General features: G+C 45.4%; 1 protein-coding gene across 2 annotated transcripts in view; it reads right to left on the bottom strand.

Annotated features, from left to right (window-relative positions):
* The window catches only part of Setd3 (SET domain containing 3, actin histidine methyltransferase), a 70740-nt gene that overhangs the window by 8597 nt on the left and 36542 nt on the right, over nucleotides 1-25601 (bottom strand). For both annotated transcript variants that reach the window (XM_042692618.1, XM_042692619.1), the window contains exons 7-8: nucleotides 5329-5387; nucleotides 4625-4739 (exon numbers count right to left, since the gene is read on the bottom strand). In XM_042692618.1, the coding sequence (XP_042548552.1) occupies nucleotides 4625-4739; nucleotides 5329-5387 (174 nt within the window). The remainder of the gene's footprint in view (nucleotides 1-4624; nucleotides 4740-5328; nucleotides 5388-25601) is intronic.

The following is a 25601-nucleotide window of genomic DNA, read 5'->3' as shown; positions in this document are numbered from 1 at the left end:
ACTTGCTGAAAAGTACTTGGTGACAAGGCCCTGGGTCTAATATCCAACAATACACACAGAAAAAAAAAAAAAATCAAAGTGGATTTCCACTGGATAAAAAATTAAGAGACAAGAAAAACTACTTCTGAACTGTGTATATAGATTTACTCTCAAACTGGAGAAATTAAAACTTTATTTTTATTTTTTGCCAGTCCTGAGGCTTCAATTCAGGGCCTGGGCGCTGTCCCTGAGCTTCTTTTGCTCAAGATAAGCACTCTACCACTTGAGCCACAGTGCCATTTCTAGCTTTTTCTGATTACATGGTACTAAGGAATCGAACCCCAGGCTTCATGCAAGCTAGGCAAGCACTCTACCACTAAGCCACATTCCCAGCCTGAGAAATTAAAACTTTTAGGTAAAGAAAGACAAAACAAAATAACATTTCTTATTCCCTGTCTCTCTGTAATGTGAGGATTTCTAAGTCCACAGGCTACACAACATCCTTTGTCCCTTGATTATTTTCCGCTGGCCCCTGCTCCCACACTGCTGCCCACTGAACTGCAAAGGGAGTTGTGTCGCCCCCCAGGTGGCCACTTCAGAGTAAAACCTGGATCTCAGGAGGCCCATACCTCCCTGGGCTTCTGGCCACGCCGCTGCTGGCCACACTCTAGCCTGGAGCTACTGCCACGCTGGAGACCAGAGACTTGGCTTCTCCAGGTAGGCCTCCTCTCACTCCAGCTCCTCTGCTCTCAGCACTCATCCACGTTCCCAACCACTACTACCAGTGGGTGTACAGGTCAGGCTCTCCCTCTGATCAGTGCCTGACCCTGGGAGCCCACAGGGAGAGGGAATGGCCCCACAGCGGAACTCCTGAGAATGCCCTCAACACATTTAATCCTGAAGAACCAGATTCAAGACAGCTGCGAGAGCTGCTTGCCAATACAACTCTCAGCCTGGGACCTAGAAGAACATGTGGGCGGAACCAACCTAACACATTCATGCCGAGAACCCACGGCTCGTAAACCAGATGTCTAGAAACCCTTTATGCTTCTCATCTGCAAAAGTAAGGACCAACAAAGTGAAGAGAATCAAAGGACGCCATGTCATCTGAAACCTCTGATGCTCAACACTTGAAACACGTGACTCAGATCAAAATCAGTTCCATCCAATTCCTTCTGATTCACTATTCTGACTCTAAAACATCACCTTGATAACGAGAAATGTCCTTTTATAATGAACTCAAGCAGGAGGGAGAGACACTAGGGAAGGAGGGAAGAAAGAGAATGAAGAGAAGATGACAGTGGCTCATGGGTATTTCAGGTGTTCTCACTCTTGGTAACAACAGTAACCACCAGGTCTTACCACAGGACTTAATGCGACCACAGTGAACGCAAGTGCAAAGGTCCTGGGGCAAGATGCACTGGTGTCTAATGACAGAACTACACATGTTGAAGGCACTCTGGAGACGGATAGTGCAGGGGTCCAGTCCACGATGATAAAACTGGGCTTTTTCAACTTCTCAGCATTCAAAGACCTTGGGAATAAACAAAAAACAAGCAACCACAACAAAAAACCTTGTTCAACTTGCTTGGATTTGCAGCTGTTCTTTGACCCTGACTGAGAGGTGAAATACTAACACTTTAGACACTTGAGCGAAGAGGTCAGGTCCAGCCAGGGTGTCCCTGTATAAAACAAACCACCTCAAGAAAGGAAAGCTGAACCCTATGCAAGCTCCAGCTTAGGACTGGCCTTCTGACTGTCCAGGCGGCTAGGGAACTCACCCCGGCACCAGGCCCTCCTCCTGCCTGCCTCCTTTCCTCGCTGTGCTGTTCTGCAGCCAGGGCCACACACTGACAGTCCCAGTCCCACACTAGCGCAGCCAGGGTTCGGAGACACTGCTCCAAGCAGACAGCGTTGCTGGGTTACAACTTTCTTGCGACTCCTCCAGAGAGTCACAGAAGGCTGACAAGATGATCGTCAGCAGACACACACACACAAAGAAAAGCTCTCGCTTCAAAAGCTGAGCCTTGATTTCAAGGCTCTTATTTTTAAAGAGAGATTAACTGCATGCATGATGTACAACTTTATAGTGCTAAAAGGGACTATTTCCCATACAGTCTGATGACGACAGTGGCGAACAGTTCAACAAAGGTGCAGGGCCGAGTGTGGGAGAGCGCGTGAGGCCTGCAGGATGTGTGCAGGCCCGGCCCACAGTCCTGATTCGGGCTGGCAGCATCTGAGTTACACCTCACGGAGGATGGCCAGGGAAAACAGCGAGAGCTGTCATCTGTCTGAGATTTTTTAGATAAGCCCACAGAAGCGAACATCTTTCTCACATGGCAGAGGCAGCACGTGTGTCCAGGACATGTTCGAGTTGCCACACAAACCAAGGGCTTGGGTGGGAGGCCAGGGGGAGAATGGAGCCCCTACCCAACAGCCTCTCTACCGCCAGTACACCAGCTCCCCGCAGGCTGAGGGGCGGAGCTTTGAGCTCATGAGATGGCTGTGATATTTTATTCTTTTTATTTACAATAAAGTGTGCACTTTTTTGAAGTTTAGAAAACACAATATAGGGCTGGGAAGGTGGCTCAGTGGTAGAGCACTTGCCTTTCATGCATGAGGCCCTGGGTTCGATTCCTCAGCACCACATAAGCAAGAAAGAAAAAAAGCCGGAAGTGGCACTGTGGCTCAAGTGGTAGAGCGCTTGCCTTGCATGCATGAGGCCCTGGGTTCAATTCCTCAGCCCCACATAAGTAAAAAGAAAAAAGCCGGAAGTGACGCTGTGGCTCAAGTGGTAGAGCGCTAGCCTTGAGCTGAAGAGCTGAGGGACAGCGCCCAGGCCCAGAGTTCAGCCCCCACGACCAGACCCCCCCCCCCAAAAAAAAAACACAATATAAACTCTAATGATCAAGTGAGTTTGTGAAACAAAGAAAAATACTAGAGCCATCTATTAAAAGTATTATGAAAAAAAATTTAATTTCAAGCTTCAGATCAGTTAAAAATATCTCCGCAGGGAAAAAAAATGAACAAAGAATGTAAAATTATGTTCATTAATGAAAAAATGTAAAACATGTTACTATTTCTTAGTGTTGCTAATTAAGCATATCTAAATTAAGGCAAAAATTGTAATTATAAAATGGAACTAATTTTTTGTTACTACAATTTAAGTACATTCAAGATCCAAGAGAGTAACTGTTGCTAGACCTTCTCAAATTAATTGAAGGATAGTCTACCTTAAGTGTTTGGCACACCAAGCATGTGTGCATGCATGTGTGCATACACGTGCTGTCTAGTTTTTTTGTGGAATCAGAAGTAAAATAATCATCTACAGCAGTTCTTTAATCTCTTTTCTTTTTCCCTGGCACCAGGGATTGAATTCAGGGTCTCAAGCTCTGGCTTGGCTTTTTCTATGACTGGCACTATACCACTTGAACCACACTTCCAGTTCTTTTTAAGTCTATTTTTTAATACCAATGCTTATAACAAAAAAAGCTGACATTAGAAAAGAACAAAATCTAACCGAACACTATCTTCTCATACCTCTTGAAACGGATTCTATTTCTATGTCTCATGATCAGGAAAGCTTTCTTGATATTTGGAACACAATGAGCACTGAGAAACCGAGGGCCTCGCCCTCCTTTGCTGGTGAAATTACCGGCAAAACTAAAATTTCCCTGTTTCTTCCTGTCTCCCACCCAGTGACGCCAGCAACTCCTGCGCTCAACACCAGGGCTTGTGAGGAGAGCCGGCGACACAGCAGCCGACACTGTGCACACAGCAGGGAAGGGACAGGGACCGGGAAGAGCAAGGAAAAGCACCTAGCCAGAAATGGAATCAGCAGAGAACAAGAGAAGCATCATATACGGAAAACGAGATGGACAAAGAAAGGTTTCCTCAAGAAATCAGTATATTTAAAAGAACACGAAAATAAAAACTCTGGTTTCACTAGTGGCCCAATCAAGTAAAAAAATGAATGCCAGGCTGGAATTCAGCTCAGCACACTTTGTGTGCTGTTCACTGTGCTCTAAGGTGGCCTAAGATTGAGTTCTCAGGACACAGCCAACGCAGCTCCTACCAGAGGCCACAGGAGGAGGGGCAGGTGTGCTGGGGCAGTAGGAAGGGGACACCGAGAGGGCAAGGGGACACCGAGAGGGCTAGGGGACATCAGGAGGGGAGGGGACATCAGGAGGGGAGGGGACATCGGGGGGGAGGAGACATCGGAGGGGAGGGGGCATCAGGAGGGGAGGGGACATCAGGAGGGGAGGGGACATCAGGAGGGGAGGGGCATCAGGAGGGGAGGGGCATCAGGAAGGGAGGGGACATCAGGAGGGGAGGGGCATCAGGAGGGGAGGGGACATCAGGAGGGGAGGGGACATCAGGAGGGGAGGGGCATCAGGAGGGGAGGGGACATCGGGGGGAGGGGACATCGGAGGGGAGGGGCATCAGGAGGGGAGGGGCATCAGGAGGGGAGGGGACAGGGCTTGAGATGACAGAGAGAGGGGATAGAGAGGGGATATGAGAATGTCGGGAGGGTGGGGACACTGAGGGGTTGAGGGGGGTATACATGGGGTAAGCAGACATGCTCTGGGCAGCTGAGCATTGGCCTCCCTGATGCCTCCCCCCATCCTCCCCATAAGACCATTACCAGGCCGTTGGTGTGATTACACATGTCCCATAAAGGAATCAGGGCCAGGGTCACCCGGGACCCATCCTCTGTGGGAATTTGGTTCTGCCGCGTCATGACAGAAGAGACTGCCCACCTATAACAATAAGACAAAGAGTTAATTACAGTCTGAACATCCAAAAGCCAATTGCAGTAAGAAATAACTCAACCAGAAGTATAAGGCCATTTGACCTGTGGCAAATTTTCAAAGGCTGTCTTGTCATCATTCAAACTGAACTCCAGGGCTCAGAGGTAGGGGAGTGGCAGAAGGGGAGGCAGAGGCGGGCTTCAGAGACACTGAGAGGAGAGGGCCAGGGGAGGCTCACTCTCTACTCAAATGCTTACTCCGCGCCCATTTCAAGCCTTGGGGAAAAGCAAATGGCATAACTCCCTTCTCACGCGAGAGCCTCTAAGAACTGTGTGACATGTGAAACTCAATTTTCTATCACACTCTACAGTGAGTCCACTCTACCACTGCAGGTGGGGGAACAAACCCTTCAGCACCACCCAGTACTAAGATTAATTTAAGCTCAAGCTCCTTTGGCTGCCGCTCAGTGAGCGGCGATGGGGCTCACCCAGCGTCTCGTGCTAGCCGCTTGTGCGATGGCTGTCTCTGAAGCCTGTCCCTCACTCGTACCACCCCACACTCTCTTGGAATTCGCCCCCTGCTACGCCTGCACACCCACCTGTAGTCCTCGTAAGTGAAAGAATCCTTCAAGGGCAGTTTGTTGGCATGAGGATGGGTCTGGGAATGAGGAGTTTTAGGAAGCAGAGGCAAAGAGAGAAAAAGGGAAACAGAAATCAGTCAGCAGAATCTCATTAGTTAGCTGCCTAACAAATCCTAACAAGAGCCAAACGAAGCAGGCGGTGTCCAGGCGTGCGGCCGGGGGAATCACCAGGCCGTCACGCCCTCATTCATCACTGTCAACTTAATCTGTTGTGCCCAGCAGCCTCCATAAATCTGCTCCTTCATATTTCGATCCCAGAGCCCTGAGACACTGCACAGAACACTTGGGGTGCGCTGATTTCACCAGGCAGGCGCCCACACTAGGAGCACGTGCTCCAGACGGAAACACGGGGCCTGCACAACAAGGAGGCTGCCCCAGCCTTTCTCTGGACGAGGCCAGGGTCGGGTGAGCCTCTTCTGTCCGTGAAAGAACAATTACAGCAGCTCAAACGTCAACTCCTGTGCACACACACAGCAAAGGTAAATCGGGTACAGAAAATCAAGCATAGTATGGTACTGTGGTAAATCTACAACCAAATAAGATAAAGAACGACAGACATCAGCAGATTTTTAAATGTTCTGCTTTTTTTCTGGACAAAAGAACATTTGGTAAAAATATCCAAGACTTCACACTTGGAAGAAAATTTTATACATTTCCTATTCTCTCTTCCCAACACCCCAGACCTTTAAAGCACTTAAAAACTTTGTGTCAATTAAGAAATAAAAGCTGCGGAGTATAATGTTCATCTTCAGTTTCAATTACAGCCGGATAGACAGATCGCAGTGAGTGCTCAGACGAACAAATGGTTCTTTCTGGGGTGCGGCTGCATGTCTGCGTGGCAAGGGGAAAGCAGGAGCTCCATGGAGCACACGAGACTCCTGACGCACTGGCATCACCCGCGCTTGGCCATTTATCATGGCTTGCTGTAATGTACTCGCTGGCACCATATGCAGGACAGTAGGGGATGAGGTACAAGTGGCTCAACCCGTAAATCAATTAGCAAACAAAAGCTTGTGCTCAGTGCTCAATTTTAGGCAAATAATGTATTACAAGAGGCTGCCAAATGGGTGTGACCCCAGGTACCTGCTTCTCCCCTCTTCTTAACCCAGTTTTAGCCTGTTGGAAGAAAAGTCAAGTGTAAAAGTAGATTCATGCAATCCGAAAATGAATGTCTGGCCAGGCAGGGTGGCACACACCCATAGCCCCAGCACACCAGAGCCCGAGGAAAGAGAACCAAGAGTTTGAGGCTGCCCTGGACTGCAGAGTAAGACCTCAGACTGCCTCAAAAAATACAAGAAAATACAACAGCAGGCAATAAATAAGCTGCCTGCTTGCACTAACAACATGAAAGTAGTGGAGGGACTCAGGCAATACATACTAGGGTATGTGGCACAGACATTCTCACCTGAGATGATAAGTCGGAGAAATCACAGCTCCGGGAAGGGACAATTCTTAACACGTCTAGCTGACTTAAGAGCCCGGAGATGGACACAGCTCACGCTCCTTCGCCACAAGTGTAAGGTTGTGCTCTCAAAGTGTGACATGCCTTCCACTCAGTTATTAAACTTAGCTAAGACAGGTGGCGTTTTCCTCCCCCAAACTAATGTGATCAGACATACCACAGAAGCCCTTCAGAGCTGAACGGAGGGTTCTACAACGAGAGGGCAACGCTGACCAAGATGCACAGTACTCACAAAACTGATCTGTTAAACTAAAACCCCTTCGTACAACTACTTCAAGATAGTAAGAGAGAGGGAAGCATTGGCTGCTACCATTTCCATTTGTTCATATTAAGATGAAAGCCACACAATCTCATCTATGGGGAACTCTGCAGGTCCCAGATAACTCTCTCCGAGGTCTAGGAGGTGAGAAATGTTTTGTTATTTTTAAATATTTTAATTCATTACAACTATGTATGCAATTTACTATGGCATTTAAAAAGTCACTAAATGCCTAGGCTAAATCCCATCAATGATAAAAATGTAATAATACCCTTCTTCTCAAGTCTGGAGTTTGTAATGCTAAATCTCAATGCTTGAGGAACACTTCCGACACCTGAACCCTAGAAAACCATGAGTACAGGTGGCCAGTTAAGGAAAAAGGGTACCATGATCGATATACATTTTCTCCTCTTCTTTTTGGCAATAAGCTTTTTAGTTATTAGGCAGGAGTTCTTCTTCCTCAGCCATGCACACATTCATTCACACACACACACACATTTTGGGGAGGGGGGCTTTATGTCACAGGTTTTCCCCCCTGGGACAGACATTCGATTTTCCTACCTATACTTACTTCTTCAATTAACTGCCATCTCATGAGATGAAGCAATGCTAACTTTCTACCTTTGAATCATAATGATCCAAATCTTTACCCCCCCCCCTCCCCAGATTGTGAGGATTACAGGTATAAGCCATGTGCTCAGACTCCAATTCACAGGCTTTTTTTTGTGGGGGGGGGCATCCGGTCGTGGGGCCTGAACTCGGCCTGGGCACTGTCCTTCAGCTCTTCAGCTCAAGGCTAGCGCTCTACCACTTGAGCCACAACGCCACTTCCGGCTTTTTTCTTTTTGCTTATGTGGTACTGAGCCACCTTCCCAACCCCTACAGGCATTTCTTATGTAACCTCAAAAGTCATACTCAGAATTCTGATGAAGTCATTAAAAATATAAGTGCATTTTCAGGCTGAATTTGGCTATTATTTTGTTTGAATGGTTATATAATATTTGCAGACATTGTTAGAAATAGTTATTCTTAAAAAAAAATCAGAGTGAGCCTACCACACACACTTCTGGCATAAAAGCTATTCTGCCACTGATACAAGCACTTAACAGTTACACTGAAGCAAAATGTGAGTGACTTCCAGTTCAGCAGGGCTCTCTCCACCGTGACGACAGCACCACCTACTGGCAGCAGTGAGAGTGGCTGCCAGCCCTGAGGTGTCCAGCTGCTCTGGAAGGCCAGGCCATCACTGACAGTACTTTATTGCAGACACAAACTGGGTTTATCCAAAACAGCCACTTTTATCAGCTTTACCTAAGCAAAACAATAACCACCCTACGTTTAAATTTTATTATATGATATCAAATATTAAAAGCTACTCATAATAAAAATGACTCATCCATGAAAAATATTAAATGCTGAAATTTTTTTCTTATTCTGAAAAGGTGAAAAGCATAAATGTCTTTTCCAAATATTTTTCACTCAAAGTCTGACCTTTAAGTGATTTTTTAAAAGCTTTTCCCCTATTTCCAAGATTTAAAAACATCTTGTAAAAATTAAAGTGACCTGAAGGTTCTCAAATGTCCTTCAATAAACCCTCCTTAACTACTGCTAAGCGGAGGGCAGAGGAGTAGTCTGCACCCCGTGCTCGGGCACTGACATCCCACCAGCTGGCTCCCAGCACAGCAGCCTTTCCAACAGAAAGCATTTCTGACCTGCGGTCCGAAAATTAAAATGTGCGTTAAAACAGAAACCTCAGTTCTGGCGGCCGGCTGGTTTCAGTTGTGATGGTACTTCTCACACTTAGAGTTTGCCATAGATAAGGAGTGTCCACAAACCGTTTCCTGTGGCCAGGAAAGAGGCAAGTAATGGGGACCTCAAGGGCAGGCAATAGGATACGGACAAAAAGCGAGGCCAGATCAGGTTACCATACCCATAAAAAACCCCAAGAAATACAGACCCAGGAACTAGCTGCCACAGATTGTGTTCAGAGCAGCTGATGCTCTTACTGTCTTGAACATGGTACCTATCTATCGACAGCGGGGCCATGATGGACAACTGCCAATGCTCACAATCACACTTGCAGCATGAAGAGCTTACTTTTAGAAAGGGTTTGGGATCCTTCTGCAAAGCCAGGTGATTCAGAAAAAAAATCTTCCCCTCTTCCCTTTTCTATCCAGAGGCACTTTCCTGTGAGACACAGTAATATTGTGCCTAGTACAAAATAATCACTATGTTTGGGAAAGATTAATATCTAAAATTGTTTGTTTGGCTTCAATAAAAAGAAGCAATATTGCTAAATATGTTAAGTATGACATTTTGAAGAATTTACCATATTGCATGGGTCTGGTAGCAATGCTTAAGGAAATTAAAAACCACTACAGTCAGCATATTTGATCCTTATTAAAGTTCCGTCTTGAACTATCACTCACATAAAACAAAAATAAACCAAGAAGAAATTTAAATAAAACCTATGGATTATAAGTGTTTGAAGATGAAAAAAAATGAATGATATTCTGGCTTTAAAAAATTGATTTAGCATGCAGCTTCTCTTTATAGTCCCCTGATAAAAATGAAATCTCCCTAACAAACACTTAATAAAACCTGTCAATATCTCTGGAAAGAAAAATGACACAAATGCATTAAGTATTAAATACCCTTGGAAAAAGTCACATATTCCATGAATTTTTGATGTACTATCTTGACATTAATGTAAAACCTTGATATTTGTAATTGACAGATATTTAATAAAGTATAAAAGAAGATGGCTGCTATGCAGCATGCAAATTTTCCAGGTTGATGAGAGACTCGAGATAGAGGTGCACTTATACTAAGTCAACAGTTAATATGTGTCACAGGAGTCAGCTGCAGCCTTGGTTTAAGCTCATACAACAAACCTTTGTGGAGAACCAAAATAAGCAGAACTTGTTATTATGTGAATTCTTAATCCAGAAACATCTAGCATGTGAAGCATCTTTGAAATATTAACCGCATGGCACAGGAACAGAATGCCTTTGAGTCAAGGGTATCTTTGTTTTTAATATCAAGCAATAAGCATTTTAAAAATAAAAAAGATAAGCCCTTCCCTGAATACATGGAGAGGTATTTCCTAAAACAATTCTCAAAGGAAATGGTTTGACCTAAAGAAAGATTAAACTGTTGGGAGGAAGAAGGGTTAGAACAGGCAAAGAAAGCCTCTGTAAGACACAAACATTTGCCGAAATTGGAACTTTACTTTTCTAAAGAATGTTCCCCTACCCAGACGAATGTCTGGAAAAAAAGCCAACAAACAACAACCAAAAAACCCAACATGCATACAGCAAACAGCCATCTGCAATGAGGCATTCGAATATTCCACAAGGAAAGTTGTTCTATTGATAAAATGACTCCTAAGCACTGTTTTGAAAAAATCTACATCCTAAATGTACGCATTATCTTGCCCATGTAACTGTAACTCCTCTGTACAGTATGTTCACAAATAAAATTAAATTAAATTTAAAAAAAAAAAAATCTACATCCTGTGTAATTATTGATATCCAAAGTATATAAGGTGGCTGGGTGACTCTGCTCTACATAACAGCTATAAGAATGACAAAATATATTTACAAGTTGTATTTAGTTGGTTCTGATTTTTTTTTTTTTTTTTTCCTTCCACACAGGTTTATTGGGTACACAGAGTGGGCATGCCTGCGGTGAGCTGGACACAGTAATTCAGGGCGGCCGGAGCTCTGCTGGGGTGGTCTAGCGCCGTGCAGTCAGGACGGACGCGGGTGGTCGGAGGCTGTGGAAGTCCCCATGGCCAGGACCCTGGCCATCAATCGCAGGGGACTGACTGGGATGGCCACGCGGCGAGTGGGGCAGGCTGACAGTCGTCTTTCTCGCGCAGTGACTCAGAGGCCTTCAGGTTCTGATTTTTTTAAAGCCCTAACAGCAAGCAATTAAATTTCTCACACTTAAATACATGCACTCTGTGCTGCTTCTTAAGCATACATTATTAAAAGGGACAATGAGGTTAATTTGTCCTGGACAGACACACCAGATTCCAGGTGATATGTCTCTGTTTCACTTATTTCTATGAGGATGAGATCAGCCACAGAACCTCACACTGACCTGGGAAGGAGGCAACGCAGTGACCCCTGCATGGCCAGGAGACTTCCAGGCTTTCAGTACTATCTGAGGACTTCCTGGGAGGGCAGCCTGTGGCATCTCTGTGAGCCCACTGCAAACCCAGCGCCTTACAAATGAAGGATCTGTTCTTGCAAATGAAGAGGAGAAAGAAGAGGAGCAACAGACTACCTCCTGAACTGGTTCCCATAGGCTAGAGAAACAATGTCACACCTGTTTATCACACACAGAAAGGGCCAAGGAAGAAAGAAAAGGGTTTCTCCTGAAGGAGAAGAATGAAGGAGATATTTGAGAAGGAAAACTAAAAGATGGAAGTGGAATATGCAAAGGCAACAGTAGAAGACAGAGACAGCCAGGTGTACTAGATACCTGGAAGCTTTTTTGCCTTTCTATCCCCAAACCCAGGACTAACAGTCAGAAGCAGCAGGCAACACAGCAGATTTCTAGGAGGTCAATTTAACCCCTTTACTTTATAAGTGGCATACCAGTCTAACAGAGAGACAAATCATCAAGTGACTGTTGAATCTAAAACTCAGTTTTGAGGGCCATAAATCCGAATCAAAACATGATTCATATATTCAGCTCTTGAGGGAAAAAAAAATCAATTTTTAAGACTTTTATTTTTAAACAGATTACATGTGAGTCTTCGGGGAATTTTTCATCATAAAATTCTTTGAATTCACTCAATATCATCAAATAAAAATTTAACTACACCAATACACATTAGGACTTTCTGCTTTTCACATACATATATGCATGAAAATGTATGTTTTATATGTGATTTTCTACAGCACATATGTAGTGCCTTAAAATAAAAAATAAGATTAGGGAAAATTTCATCATCATTACATTTATAAAATTACTTTTTTTTTTTTTGGTTGGTTGTGGGGCCTGAGCTCTGGGCCTGGGTGCTATCCCTCAGCTCTTCAGCTCAAGGCTAGTGCCCTACCACTTGAGCCACAGCACCACTTCCAGCTTTTTCTGCTTATGTGGTACTGAGGAATCAAACCCAGGGCCTCATGTATGCAAGGCAAGCACTCTACCACTGAGCCACCTTCTCAGCCCCTATAAAAGTACTTTTAAGATAACTGGATTTATGATCCATAGTTTAAATTTAATTGTCATTTGTTGAAACATGGCAAAAAATTATTTATATATACATATATAGATATATGCATGTATATATGTATGTATGTAATGTATGTATGTATGTATGTATGTATGTGCCTCTGCAACATTTTTATTAGTTACCATCTGTCTGGCCCTGAAGGTCAATCAGCTATGTACCAGATTCAGTTATCAGCAGTCAATCACTTTTTCACTCAATAAGTACTGACTCTATAAACAGTTGGAGATATTTGTTAACAGTAGAAATTCAAGCATCAACTATTTTTTGTTGAGTGGCCTTGACTGGTAGAACAAGACACAATTAACATCCTCAGGTGACCAGTGTGAGGCCACAGGAGGGACTTAAAAATCAAAGATGATTTGAGAGGCCAGAGTTCAAATCTTCCTACTACAGCCACCTTCCTCAGCATCCCACCCGCACCCCATGCTTTGGCTTCCAGCCCCATCAGCTGGACCTCTAATGACATTTCTTTCCCCCGTAGTAAGGCTCCAGGAGCTAGGGACATGTCTTTGTCTACCAGTGAGGCCTCAGTGTCTTGCATGGTGACTCAAAGATATTCTCTCTCTCCAAGTGAGAAGGAAACACATCTGCCTCTTAATGGGACAGCGGAGTATGGCTGTGACAAAGTGTGCCTGGGAGATGTCCTGCAGATGATCTGAAAGGACTCGGGGACAAGGAGGGGCAGCTCCGGAGAACTCAGTCCATGTTCCCCCGGAGAGCTCCTCCAGTAGGCACTCTGCTGCATGGCCCTTACACAGCGCCCCCAACAGGCCTCCCTTTCCTTCTCTTTCAGCTCTGCCTCAAACAAAAGAATATATTCCTGTATCTAAGGATCAGAAACTGTCTCGATTTCTTTACTCTATTTTAATAATCTGGTGAGGAGCAAGAGTCCAAGCAGACCCTCCATCTGGGTACCCCAGAGAGGCTGTCCAGAAGCCCAGGCTCCTGCGCCTCCATCGCTTTACTGGACAAGGAGTCAGGCAGGACACATCTACGAAGGATCGCCTTTGGACTTCCCCTTCCCTCAACCTCTCAATCTTCTGGCTGAAAATTACTCTAAGCCATGATCAAGCCACAATCTGTAGTCTGCAAGTCAACGCCACCAATGCACACTCAAAAGGTCAAGCTCATCATTAAAGAAACTTTCTGTAATAACCTACTTGCCTCAGAAATAAACTAGAATTACTTCAGCTTCATAATCTATCACTTCAGTTTTCAGTTGTTTTAGGTTTCAGTCATTCAGATAAATCCTTCACAGCTAAGTCAGCGTTGCCACGTGACCAGAATCACCAAGAGGAGAGCATTATGGCCACGCTCCCTTGCTGATTCTCAGAGCACCCTGTCCTATACAAGCAATGACCCAGGTTTATATAGGGGAGGAAGAGGGGAAGAAACACCAACACTAACGATGACTGGTGCTCAATGCTCTCAAGGACCTCACGTGTGCATAACTTAACTGTCCCAACTCCACTGAAACAGGCATTATCATTAGCTCCACTCTAGTGATGAGGAAACTGAGGGACAGAGAATGTAACAGCTTGCTGGAGTAACCTGGATTGCAGGGTGTGGAGTTCAAGGCAAACACTAGCTAGCTGTCCACTTGCACAAGTAAACTCTTATAAGGTCTGACACAATAAAAAAATGCCCTCACCTAAAATTCACCATAACAATGCTATACAGGGCATGATAAAGCTTAGTATCGGGCAGAAAGGATGCCACAGTTAGTTGTTAAGTCTTTATCTGCAATCGTAAAACTCTCAGATCTGGATAGTAATGGAGACTCATGAAGAACTGGTCCTGGGATGAGCTTAGGAGGAGAGTGCATGAGTGAGGTCCTGGGCTTGATTTCCAGCACCAACCCCCCACAAAAAAAAACATAAACAAAGACAAAACAAATCTGGCACCCCAAAATACATATGACCCAAATATGTATGTGTGTGTATGCATGCACACATGTTCCTTTCCCTACTTATATTTTTGAAACAGAACCTGTATACAAAACACAGGTTCTGGTACTCACTGCACGAGAATTAGGGCACCCCAATGTTCCAACAATTTCCAGTACCCCACTATCTAGAATTCCAATCTGTTTCATGATAACTCTCAACAGCCTCTAAGACACTCCATCATTTTATCAATCATTAAACTGGTCTATCTCCAAGCTCTTACACTGGCACACTCTCTCTGGTTACTTTCAACTCTCCATGTAAACATGTGGACAGGGAAATGAACTTTGATCCCTTAATGATAGGCCCTTGCACCTAAGGAAAGCTGTGAGTAGTCAGGGAGATATGAACTCTGGGTAGGGGGTGGGGGGGACACAGAACCTGAGACCCGTAGATAGCAAGCCTGCTGGGATCCAACGAGGACCACATTCTGATGTAACACTTCCACCCTGATTGCTTGGGAGGGCTGCCACACCAAGACACCTGAGACATCCCAGACTCCAGAACACACATGAGTACACACACATGCTACTTGGCCATCAGCTGCCATGCATTCACTTGAGTAAATTCTGTTGGAAACAGGTCGTGCAGTGCTGTCTGGCTGCTGGTCACAGAGGAGGTAGGTGAGGGCGCAGGCCCAGCCCTGCTGAGCACGGAGCTCCCCAAGATCTGCGGGCAGGCATGCCTGGGTGGGCTGGTGTGTCTCAGGAAGCATGTAGCATGGAAAGCGCACTGTTCCTGGGCACTCTCGTCTCCCTGTCTTGTCGTCATGCTACACAAAGGGGTGTCCAAAAAGCCCCAATCAAAATAAGAATCCCAAAGACTACTTCTCCAGGTTACTACTCTTGGCAGAGCAAAGTGTCAAGAGCCACCAAAAGTCTAAATGACCTTTTTGGCATCTTCTGAGAAGGGAACTTTCAAATGCATTACCCTGAAATTTGACAAATGACACAGACATTTTTAACATTACTGGTAAAATGTTCCCATTATAATTGCAATGAACTGAATCATCAAGTTAAAATTTATTAATCAAATTGAATATTATAGTAAGTGAAGACTCAGCCAAATGTGATCCAAAGCGCCAGTGCCATTGGGAACAGTAGGGATGGTGGCGGCGGCTGCAGTTAACATTCAGTCAGCCGTGCCGACTGTGCTGTCTGTCCCCAGGCGGCAGGGGTGGCCCCGGGGTGGCGCTGTTGGTGTTGCGGAGCTTCAGGAGGGGTGGTAGGGGAGATCCTCAGGTTATTGGGGTCCTGTCCTCAGAAGTAATCCCTTTCTAGTCGCCTTCCTCTTCACTTTCTGGCCTTAAAAACAATTAGCTCTGCACATGCTTCCCACTATGATATGCTTGCTGCCTTACTAGGAGCCCCAGTAGAGACTGGGGAACTCAAACCCCCAGATCTATGAGCCAAAATATACTTCTTATCTTTGTAAATTAATCAGCTGAGTCATTTCATTGTGGTGACTGGAAAAGGGAACTAACGGAGTCATTTCAATAAGAGTCCAAAAGAGGTACCAGAGCTGTGTAAAACACTGACTAAAAAGAATAAAAAAGAATAAAAATAAAATGCAGCCAGGCACTGGTGGCTCACACTAGTAATCCTAGCTACTCAGGAGGCTGAGATCTGAGGACTGCAGTTCTTAGACAGCCTGGGCAGAAAAGTCCCCATGAGTCTCTTATTTACAATTAAGCACTCAAAAACTGGAAGTGGAGCTGTGGCTCAAAGTGTTAGAGTGCTAGCCTTGAGCAAAAAAGCTCAGTGACAGCGCCTAGGCCCTGAGTTCAAGCCCCATAATAGACCAAAAAAAAAAAAAAAAGGCAAAGATTTTAGCAGTACTTGCTGGCTATTTCTCCATTAGCATTAACATTTTTTAGAAAAAAGAACCAAGAAGAAAAACTCTTCTATAAAGGATTGTTGAACTTAAAGCAGACAGAATATAACGTCTAGAAGAAGAGAGGGGGAAGGCCACACCATGCACAGCTACACTAGCCTTCCCTGGCAAATCTGAGTGTGACTCCTGCCTTTGCCATAAAAATCATACTTCACCTATAGTTTCTAATTAAAGGCTTTACTAATCAGTTGCTTTGAAATGGGTTCACTCTTGTTTTTAGAAAGGAAATACACTCTAAGAGTAACAGCATTCTGTTGAAGCAGTCAATTTCTAAAAACAAATTTCCCATGAAAGAATAGTTGAATCTGTGCAAATATGCACTACCTAGAAAATAGGTAATTGTTAAGTTGTTCGCTTGGAACAGAAAGCCAGAAATCCAATATATTGATTGACTTGAGTCATTTCATGATAGAAGAGGATGTCTGACCAGTCAGAGATGAGAAAGGATTTCAGACACTGACTTTGAAAATCTGGCCAGCAGGGTCCCAAATCCAGAGCCCAGAAACCCTGGGAACTTGTATCCATGGGACAAAGGTGGCAATGCCAGAAAAGCGCGAGAAGCAGAAGCCTGGAGGAAGTGTGCATATCTGAGGCCAGGATGCTGGGCGGGGAACCACTTACGTGACCGGTGCGTGGCAGGACCAGGCTTTGGGGCTACAAGATTAAATGTTGTGATTTAAGACTGAAGAGAGAACGTTATCTTCAAGTCACAATCTATCTACTAGGGAGACAAAGCCAGGGCCGTAGTGCAGAATTAATGAAGGAAAGTGAAGGAACAGACATCTAGCAATGTCTCCAAGTTCTTGATGCAGCACACAGAGCATGCCTTAGCTTTCTTCCTTTCCTTTCCTTTTCCCCTCCCTTTTTTTCTTTCTCCCTACCCCTTTCCTGTCTCTATTTTCTCTCTTCTTCCTTCCTTCCCTTCCCTTATTTTCCTCCGCTCCCACACTTTTCCTTCTTTTTTAGTGTGTGCGCTGTACTGAACTGTCCTGAACTCAGGGCCGAGGCACTGTCCCTTACTCTTTTCACACAGGACTAGCACTCTACCATTTGAGCTCCACTTCTGGTTTTTGGTGATCAATGTAGGTGAAAGATTAAGGACTTTACTGCCCAGTCTACCTTGCAAGTCTTTCTTATCCTGTCTGCCCTTAGCATCCTCAGATCTCAGCTTCTTAAGTGGCTGGAACTACAGGTGTGAGTCAACATGTCCTGCTTTGCCTTAGCTGTCAGGGAAGACACTTCCTCAGAGGGAGGAAAAAAGTGGAGAAACAAATGTGGAGACAGTCACCAAAGGAGTCAAAAGTTCTTTTCATGGTCCTGGCTTTCTCAGTAGAGAATGAGGGGAGCCAGAGGCAGCTGAGACAGGAAACCTAAACAATGATCAAGGGAATGAGCTTGTCAGGGAGACACCACACACATGCCTATGGCAGAAAGAGACTCACCAACAGGCTAAGTCACCTCGGAGTCTGCAGTCCCAGACCCTGGACTTCCTGAGGCCCAGAGCCCCAGAGCAGGGGCCAACGGGTGGAGGAGCACAAGGGGTTTTCAGTGGTCACTGACACAATTGTGAGACACTTGGGAATGTTTGAGTGTTCCCATAAACCCAGGAGAGAAGAGGAATACTAGCGCAAGAACATGGCAGAGACCAAATCACACAGTATCATACAGCAAGCCCTGTTTGACTTGCAATACTCCCTACTTCAATTAAATGGCACCAGACAAAAGAGACAGTTTTGGAAATAATTTCTATGTGGATGGCTAATTGCTACATTACCACATGAAATAGCACAGCACCAGGTCTGTGCAACTAACAAGTCTTACTCTCTACAAAACGAAAGGTTAGCAGACTGCTTCTAAGATAAACAGCAGCAAGTGGTGTGTATACCTTGGTATTTAGCTCTCCTAGGGCAGGAGCCACTGGGGCTGGGAGCAGGCAAGGATAAGAATGCTCAAGGGTTGCTGTCTGTGCCAGATGAGCTGAAGGGCTGCCTGCATCCAGGGGACCTCAGTGCAAAGCAGCCTCTAGCTCTGAACGACCTGCAGCAAGTACCCAGGATTTCTGAGCTCCGAGGGATATTCTTAGCAAACTGAAAGCACTCCATAAGTGGCAGCTGTTACAATTCCACAATCTCCCTGCTTTGGGTATGTTGGTGCACAGGGATCATCTAGCCTGGACAGGGTGCAGGCGGGCTAGAGACAACCCCAGCTTAGTCTCAGTGCTATTACAGAGCAGTCCAGCACAGACAATGTGGCGTTTAAACTCAGTCTGCAATTGGAAGATGGTGCAGGAGAGAATCTCTTCCTAAACACTTAATGAATCTACTGCAAAAAGAAAAAAAATCTGTTTTCCCATCTGTACTTCCAGACTCATATAATAAAGTGACATTTTCCAACATAGGGTTTTCTAGATCATTAGCTTTGTCAATTAAGACTCTCTTCTCAGCAAAATGACCAGTATTCTTCCTATTCACCTTTTAATTTCAAAAAAAACAAAAAACAGTTGCAAAACCAGGAGGTAATCCTAAATTATTTACCTCTGGAAACAAATTGAGGAAATAGTTGCTATTTTCACAACTTTCCAGAGTGGAATAATTCCCCCTCCCACTGATTCACTCAGCCAGATCTCAAGATGAAGTTTAAGATCTCTCTTCTTTAAACTTGAACAAGACCTCCGGTGACCTGTGGATTCCTAAAAATTGCAGTCTATAAAATACTACCAAGCCTGATTTTATAGCATCTTAAATGGCTATTCCCTCCGTGGTACTCAACTGTTTGCTTATTTAACAAACACTCATGGAGCATCTATTGAGTGAAGAAGATGAGAGCATAAGACAGGTCTGCCCTCAGGAGGGTTCTTAATCTGTACTTGGCAATGCTGGCCGAGTCACAACTAGGACGAGAACAACAGCGGAAGTGGAGCATCATGGGCTCACAGAGCAGGCAGAGGAGGGCCAGTAGGGAAGGCTGAGGTCTAGAGGCCAAGAATGAGAAAGAAGGGCCTCCCACAGGAGCCCAAGCTCCCCTCTGGCCCATCACGCTGATCGCACAGTGCTGATAAAGAGGCACTGACTCCTCCCTCAGCACGGCTTCCCCGTTTCTTCACAAGTCATGGGCTCAGTCTGGAGAAAAACGAAGGGATGTGTCTACTGTTAAAGGCTTCATCCTTTATTTAACAATAACAAAAAAAAAAAAAAGAGGGACACCTGCAAGGTAAGAGGACAGGAAAGTAGCCCTGTGCTGGCCCCAAGTTTACACACGCTGCCTCCCTTCCTACACCAGGGGACACCCCAACACCTCCTGGCATCCACAAAGTAGTTAAAGAAGGCAGGCGGAGGCCACTAGGCTGCACAGCAGTCCTGAGGGAACAGGAGGGTGCTAGGGAGGAAACTGAACCTTTCTAGTCTAGCCAGGCTCGGTTATGATCCACCTTTCTCCATTTGATTTGAAATGCCCTTGACCTTCAGCATACACGGCACCTACTGGTCATAAGGACGACCGTACCTCTTAGCCTCCTGCCCACTTAAAGCATATGTGTGGGTGTCTGTCTGTCTTATTTTTAAAAAGCAGGTCAAAATGAAACAAACATGGTATTTTCTGTGATACTCTTGTGAGCAAGTGAATAAACATGAGGACTATAAAATAAACACTATCTGCAAAAAAGGAGAAGAAGGAGGTATAAAAAAGTAAGGTTTTAGTGCCTCAGGAATAGTATAAAAGTAGCTATTATCTTAGGAAATAAAGTCACAGAAGTGAAACAACTCTCTCCTAGATGTGCAGACCAGAGTGCTGCCTGTCCACTACCACTCCTGCCCAAGCACTCCGGAGCAAAGCTAATCCCACTATCAGCCCCACAGGCTGTCTGTGCTCACCAAGGGAATGACACCAACATGCGTGGCTCGTGCTGGAGCCACACCCAAGGCTGTAGACACTGTTAGCCAGAGCCAGTCTAGCAAGGACACATAGCACAGGCAGCACAGGAGGCAGGTCTTGAGAGGACAGGCTCTGCCCAGGAGGGAAGGTGGAGCTCCAGACAGTGAGCACCGGGCATGGGGGGGAAGGGGAGCAGGGGTCCAGCATATGAGATCCTGCAGAGGCAGTGCAGAGCCCAGAGCAGGCACACTTGGGACAGTTCCCGCTGTGAGGCCCCAAGCAGCTGCCATCTGTCTGTTCTCAGGCAGCGAAGGCAATGTCTACCACCTACTTTTGCTGGAACTCGAGAGTTGCCATTGAGTTTATATCCTTTCAGAGAACACAGCTTAGTAAACATTGGTAAATAGAAATACCGAAGAAGGTCTTCCTAAGGGAAGGCCATCTACTAAAGGATGAATCAAAACAGGGAGAAAGGGAGAGGGGCCAAGGAGGTTTGAGAGTACATTAGAAATGGGAGGGAGGGGGGGGCTGACGTGGCAGCAAGAATCCAAGGACCGGAGGACCATCACTGGACGCCAGCATGGAGGGGTCTGGGAAGCACATCTGCCCTAGCTGAGCCTCAGATGAGAACATGCCCAAACTACAGCCCTGCCAGAGCGCCTCAAGCAGGCACCAGGTGAAGCCAGGCCTGGCTTTCTGGCCCAGAGAAACCATGTGGTAATAAATGTGCTGATATAAGTCTGAAAAAACAATCAAACATTTTAAAACTTACAAACTTCCAGGTACTCATCTCAAATAAAACTCACAAAATCACCTCCAACTGCAACCGTCAAGACAGCCTAGTATTTGCTACAGTACAGTGTCTAACATCTCCGTGGCTCCAACACCACGTGTTACTTCTCACTTACTACATGTTCTCACGCCCGGCGGAGTCTCTGCTCCACCTCCGGCACCCAGGCCCTCAGTGTTCCTGCTGTCCTGCCTTTTCAGAAAAAGGAACTGAACATTTATACAGAAAAAAAAAAAAAGATGCAAGGAAGAGAGAAAAAGGGACAGTACTTTGTAAGTTTAACTAACTTAACCTCCAACACAATGTACACCATCACCCTCATCTTACAAACAAAGCAACTGAAGTCACTCAGCTGTTAAGAGGAGACCCCAAACTTTAGCTGACCACCACAGTACAGTGTCTACTCAAAAGACATCTAGCATACAATCCTAACTACTCAAGAGGCTGAGATCTGGGAATTGCAGTTCAAAGCCAGCCGGAACAGGAAAAGTCTATGAGATGCTTATATCCAGCTAACTACCTAAAAAACAGAAGTGGAGCTGTGGCTCAAAGTGGTAGAGTGCTAGCCTTGAGCAAACAAGCTCAGGGACAGTGCCCAGGTCTTGAGTTCAAGTCCCACAACAACAACAAAGGAAGGAAGGAAGGAAGGAAGGAAAGGAGGGAAGGAGGGAGGGAGGGAGGAAGGGAGGGAGGGAGGGAGGGAGGGAAGGAGGGGTGAGTCTGCAGAGTGGATGTCTTACTTTTTGTAAAGATGTATACTAATCAAAGTAGTCTCCAAATTTCACCTCTAACACCAACTAACACCTCTAACTCCAAATTTCACTTCCTAACACCAACTAAGGTAATTAGCAAATCCTATAACTAGATGAAGAAACAAAACTTAGACACCTAACATTTCTCCGTGACCCACACCCAGGAGTTCCGATGTTAAGTCTCATGCCCTTTCTAGCCACACTCCCACCACAAATGCAGGAAAGTACAAGCGAAAGCCAATAGCACCCAAAATAGCAGCATGTGTTTGTAGGCTTCTAAAACAAAAGCTTAGGAGTCTAAGCTAGATCAATTGACCCCTTCTACAATAATTACATTTTATGCCACATACTGGACAAAGTGATTTTCCCTGCCTTACCACTATACAGCCATAAATTCTGTTTTAAATTAAAAATACTATAAACTTACCAATACAGCCCCAAACCAAAGGCAAAGTTTTCCACTGCTATCTACTCACACCTGTCTCATGTAGCTCAAGAATACTACTTCTCCAGCCAGGACCTAGTGGCTCAAGCCTATAATCCTAGCTACTCAGGAGCCTGGGAAGGAAAATCTGTGAGACTCTTTATCTCAAATTAACCACCTAAAAGCCAGAAGTGGAGCTGTGGCTCAAGTGGTACAGCACTAGCCTTGAGCAAAAAAACAAATTCAGAGGTAGTGCCCGGGCCCTGAGTTCAAGCCCTAGGACCAGCACAAATAAAATGTGGAATTAGGCTCAGATTGCTGGTATGAGTTTTGCACAGTCATAAACCGTTGACCGAGAAGACAAGATTCTGGGGCTGAGTCCCAGTGTTCCCACCACACTTTCTGTAGCCACGTTTGTCCCAGTTAAGTTCATCTGTCTCAGTCAAGGTATATCTGAGTGCCCCAGTGAGCCATCTCAGTTGTACAGCACCCAGAAATTTGTCCCACACGCCTTTTGGCTCACCTGCACCCACAACAGAAGTGTGAAGCAGGGCACAGAAGGACTAGACTCAGGCCAGCCTGCAACCTGGAGACCATCATTAGGTTCCTCTAACTACTCCAAACCACTCTTTTCTAGCACAGCACTGGAATAATTGTCTTACTAAGATTCAGCACCCACTTCAATTAAAAAGGAAAAAAGCCAGTGAGCTTGGCTTGTAGTAATTTTTTCTGCAGGCAAACTTGGTCTACTGATCTTGGGGAGCAGCCTTTTGGGGAGACGTGCTGTCCACCCATCCACGGGAGAGCCTGGTGGCAGGCCACAGGCACTACCCACTCCTGTCCCACAGAAGCCGCCTTTGTTTTTCAGTACATAACCATTGAGGGAGCAAACAGCCACTGAGGCTGAAGAGCCCATGTCCTAAGTCCCAGGAACTCTGAGGGAGAGTCAAGGGAGGGGATTGGGATCTAAAAGAAAGCAACATGTGCGACTTGACTACTAGGCAATCCTGCCTCTTGAGTTTACTCCAAGTATAAGACCAAGCCAGTGGCATGCAATGATTTGTTATCTATATTGCAAAAGATGCCACTGGCTCTGTAGATACAAGTGAACTAGAGCAGTCAAGAATGGCAAGACCTCTGGAAGAGAAGACAGTAGGCTGGATGGGGTGACAGTCATCACTGGAAGAAAAGTTAGTCAAAAGTGACAGACGGGGAAGGGGGGGGAAGGAGAAGGATTGGGATTGGGGGGGAGGGGGGAGGCTGGGAAGGGATGTGAAGGGTAAACCAAAGGAGGAGGCTGCAATGCTTGGTAAGAAATGTACGCATTATCCTGCCCATGTAATTGTAACCCCTCTGTAAAGTATGTTCACAAATAAAATTAAATTAAAAAAAAAAAAAAAAAAGTGACAGACATTAGTTGGCTGCTAGCCTCCTGTAGGCTCTGGACAAGCTATTCCAAGGAGGATCTGACAGTGGCTCCATGCCCCTGAAGTGGGCCAGGAACTCAGAAGCTAAAGACTGCACTGGCTCTGAGCTTGCCACCCAGCCCGGCTCCATCCAGGGTATACTACCTGAGAGTCAAGCAAGGTCTCAGCCCCTCAGTGAAGTAAAAAGAATGATTATCCTCCCACTGGGTTGCTTGAAGAATAATACACAGAGTCCACCCATTGTTTTATTAAACGTTAGTTATTTTCTATTCTGCTACTGGCTGTTTTATTTACTCAACAAATAACTACTGAACACAGTGTCTTAGGCACAAACCCGCTGCAAATGACACCAAGTCTCAGCCCTCAGAGGGCAGACAGATGACAATGGAAGGAACTTAGTGCGCTGCCAGGTTTCAGATCTGCTGGACAAATAGCATGGAAGGGGACATGGCAGTAGCAGTGCCTGGGGTGTTCACAAATAGTATGCCTTTAAAAAAACAAAAACAAAAAAACCATCAGTGTTGGGGTTAGAACCAGGACCTTGCAAAGGGCCAGATAAACACTCCACCACTGAGCCACAGTCCCAGCCTCAAATAGCAAGTCTTGACAGAGATAGACCTCTGATGGTCATGAAAGACTCCACTCACTATGGCCAAGCCACCCTTTGGGCCTCAATATCTATCTCCTAACAGGGACAATAGTGACAACTGTATTACAAGTCCACTGTGAGGACAAACCATGAGGCTGGATGCGAACTTTACCATAAGGCCCTGGGCAAGTGTAGGTTATTCTCCACACGCTACTTCTCCTATATAAAAACAAAACTTAAAAGTCTCTTCTAACTTCTCAGCCAGACTGGGGATGGAGCTCAGGGACAGAGCCCATGTTTAGCATGTGCAGGTCAAACACAAACACAGAAAAGCCTTCTTGAGTGGAAGCATACTTTCTCTTCTCCCACTATCCTGTTTTGTTTTAAATCTGTGCCCTGACACATTACTACTTTACATGTACCCAGAAAACAGGATTTATATCTGCTTCTGAAGATAGGACTTATTCTGCCAGAGTTCAATAAATGGTTGATCCAGGCAGGTGCAGCTGAGTGAAATAAGAACTCTTGTGTACGGAAGTTGAAATTGACTCTCTTGCTCTAAAAATCAGAAACAAACTATCAGATGAAGATTACAGGGAGACCCATCTTACCTCTATATAAGGATATAAAAAATCATTTCCCTTTCTCTTTTACTCTTTCTTTTTTTGGGGGGACAGGATTTCACTATAATCCTCCTGCCTCAGCCTCTTGAGTATTATCAGCTTTCTAATTGTCATCATAAAGCGCAGAGAGGGTTGCCTGGCAAATCTGACCTTGAGAAGGGACCACGGTCCAAGAGAACAGATTGTGGTCCTGGAAAAAGGTTGGGCCCCTCCATCCTACCCAGGAGCCCCTAGCTCCCAGCCCTGGAACAGGGCTTGGGGCCTGTGCACTAGGCATCACCTTCTACATTTTTAGTACAGACTTGTGGTGACACAGCCCCTTTCTACAGATAAAAGATCTTAGACTCCAATTTCACTTGACTAGATTTAGCTAGAGAGAACAAGCTCAGACTCCAAGGTCCATCTTCCATAACACACCAACAAACACATCAGTGCAAGGTAAACAAGGTTAGCAGGGGCAGAGTCAGAAAAATCTGCCTTTAGTAGTAATATTTTTATTTTTTGGGTCTGGTAGTGGGGCCTGAACTCTGGGCCTGGGCACTGTCCCTCAGCAATTCAGCTCAAGGCTAGCGCTCTACCACTTGAGCCACAGCACCACTTCCGGCTTTTTTCTTTTGGCTTATGTGGTGCTGAGGAATCGAACCCAGGGCCTCATGCACGCAAGGCAAGCGCTCTACCACTGAGCCACCTTCCTAGTCCCAGTAGTATTATTTTTTAAACTAACATATTGCTTGGATACTTTCTTGGGACAATCTGTAGCTAAAATGAATTTCCACAAGAATAAAAGATAAGGCCTATTGCTGGGAATGTGACTTAGTGGTAGACTGCTTGCCTAGCATCAGTGAAACCCTGGATTTGATTCCTCAGTACCACATAAACAGAGAAGGTAAGAAGTGGCACTATAACTGAAGTGGTAGAGTGCTAGCCTTGAGCAAAAGAAGCTCA

Source organism: Dipodomys spectabilis, unplaced genomic scaffold (assembly GCF_019054845.1).
Source record: "Dipodomys spectabilis isolate Male_0828 unplaced genomic scaffold, ASM1905484v1 ptg000157l, whole genome shotgun sequence".
Classification (NCBI taxonomy): Eukaryota; Metazoa; Chordata; class Mammalia; order Rodentia; family Heteromyidae; genus Dipodomys; species Dipodomys spectabilis.
This window is presented reverse-complemented; position numbering and strand designations above follow the sequence as displayed.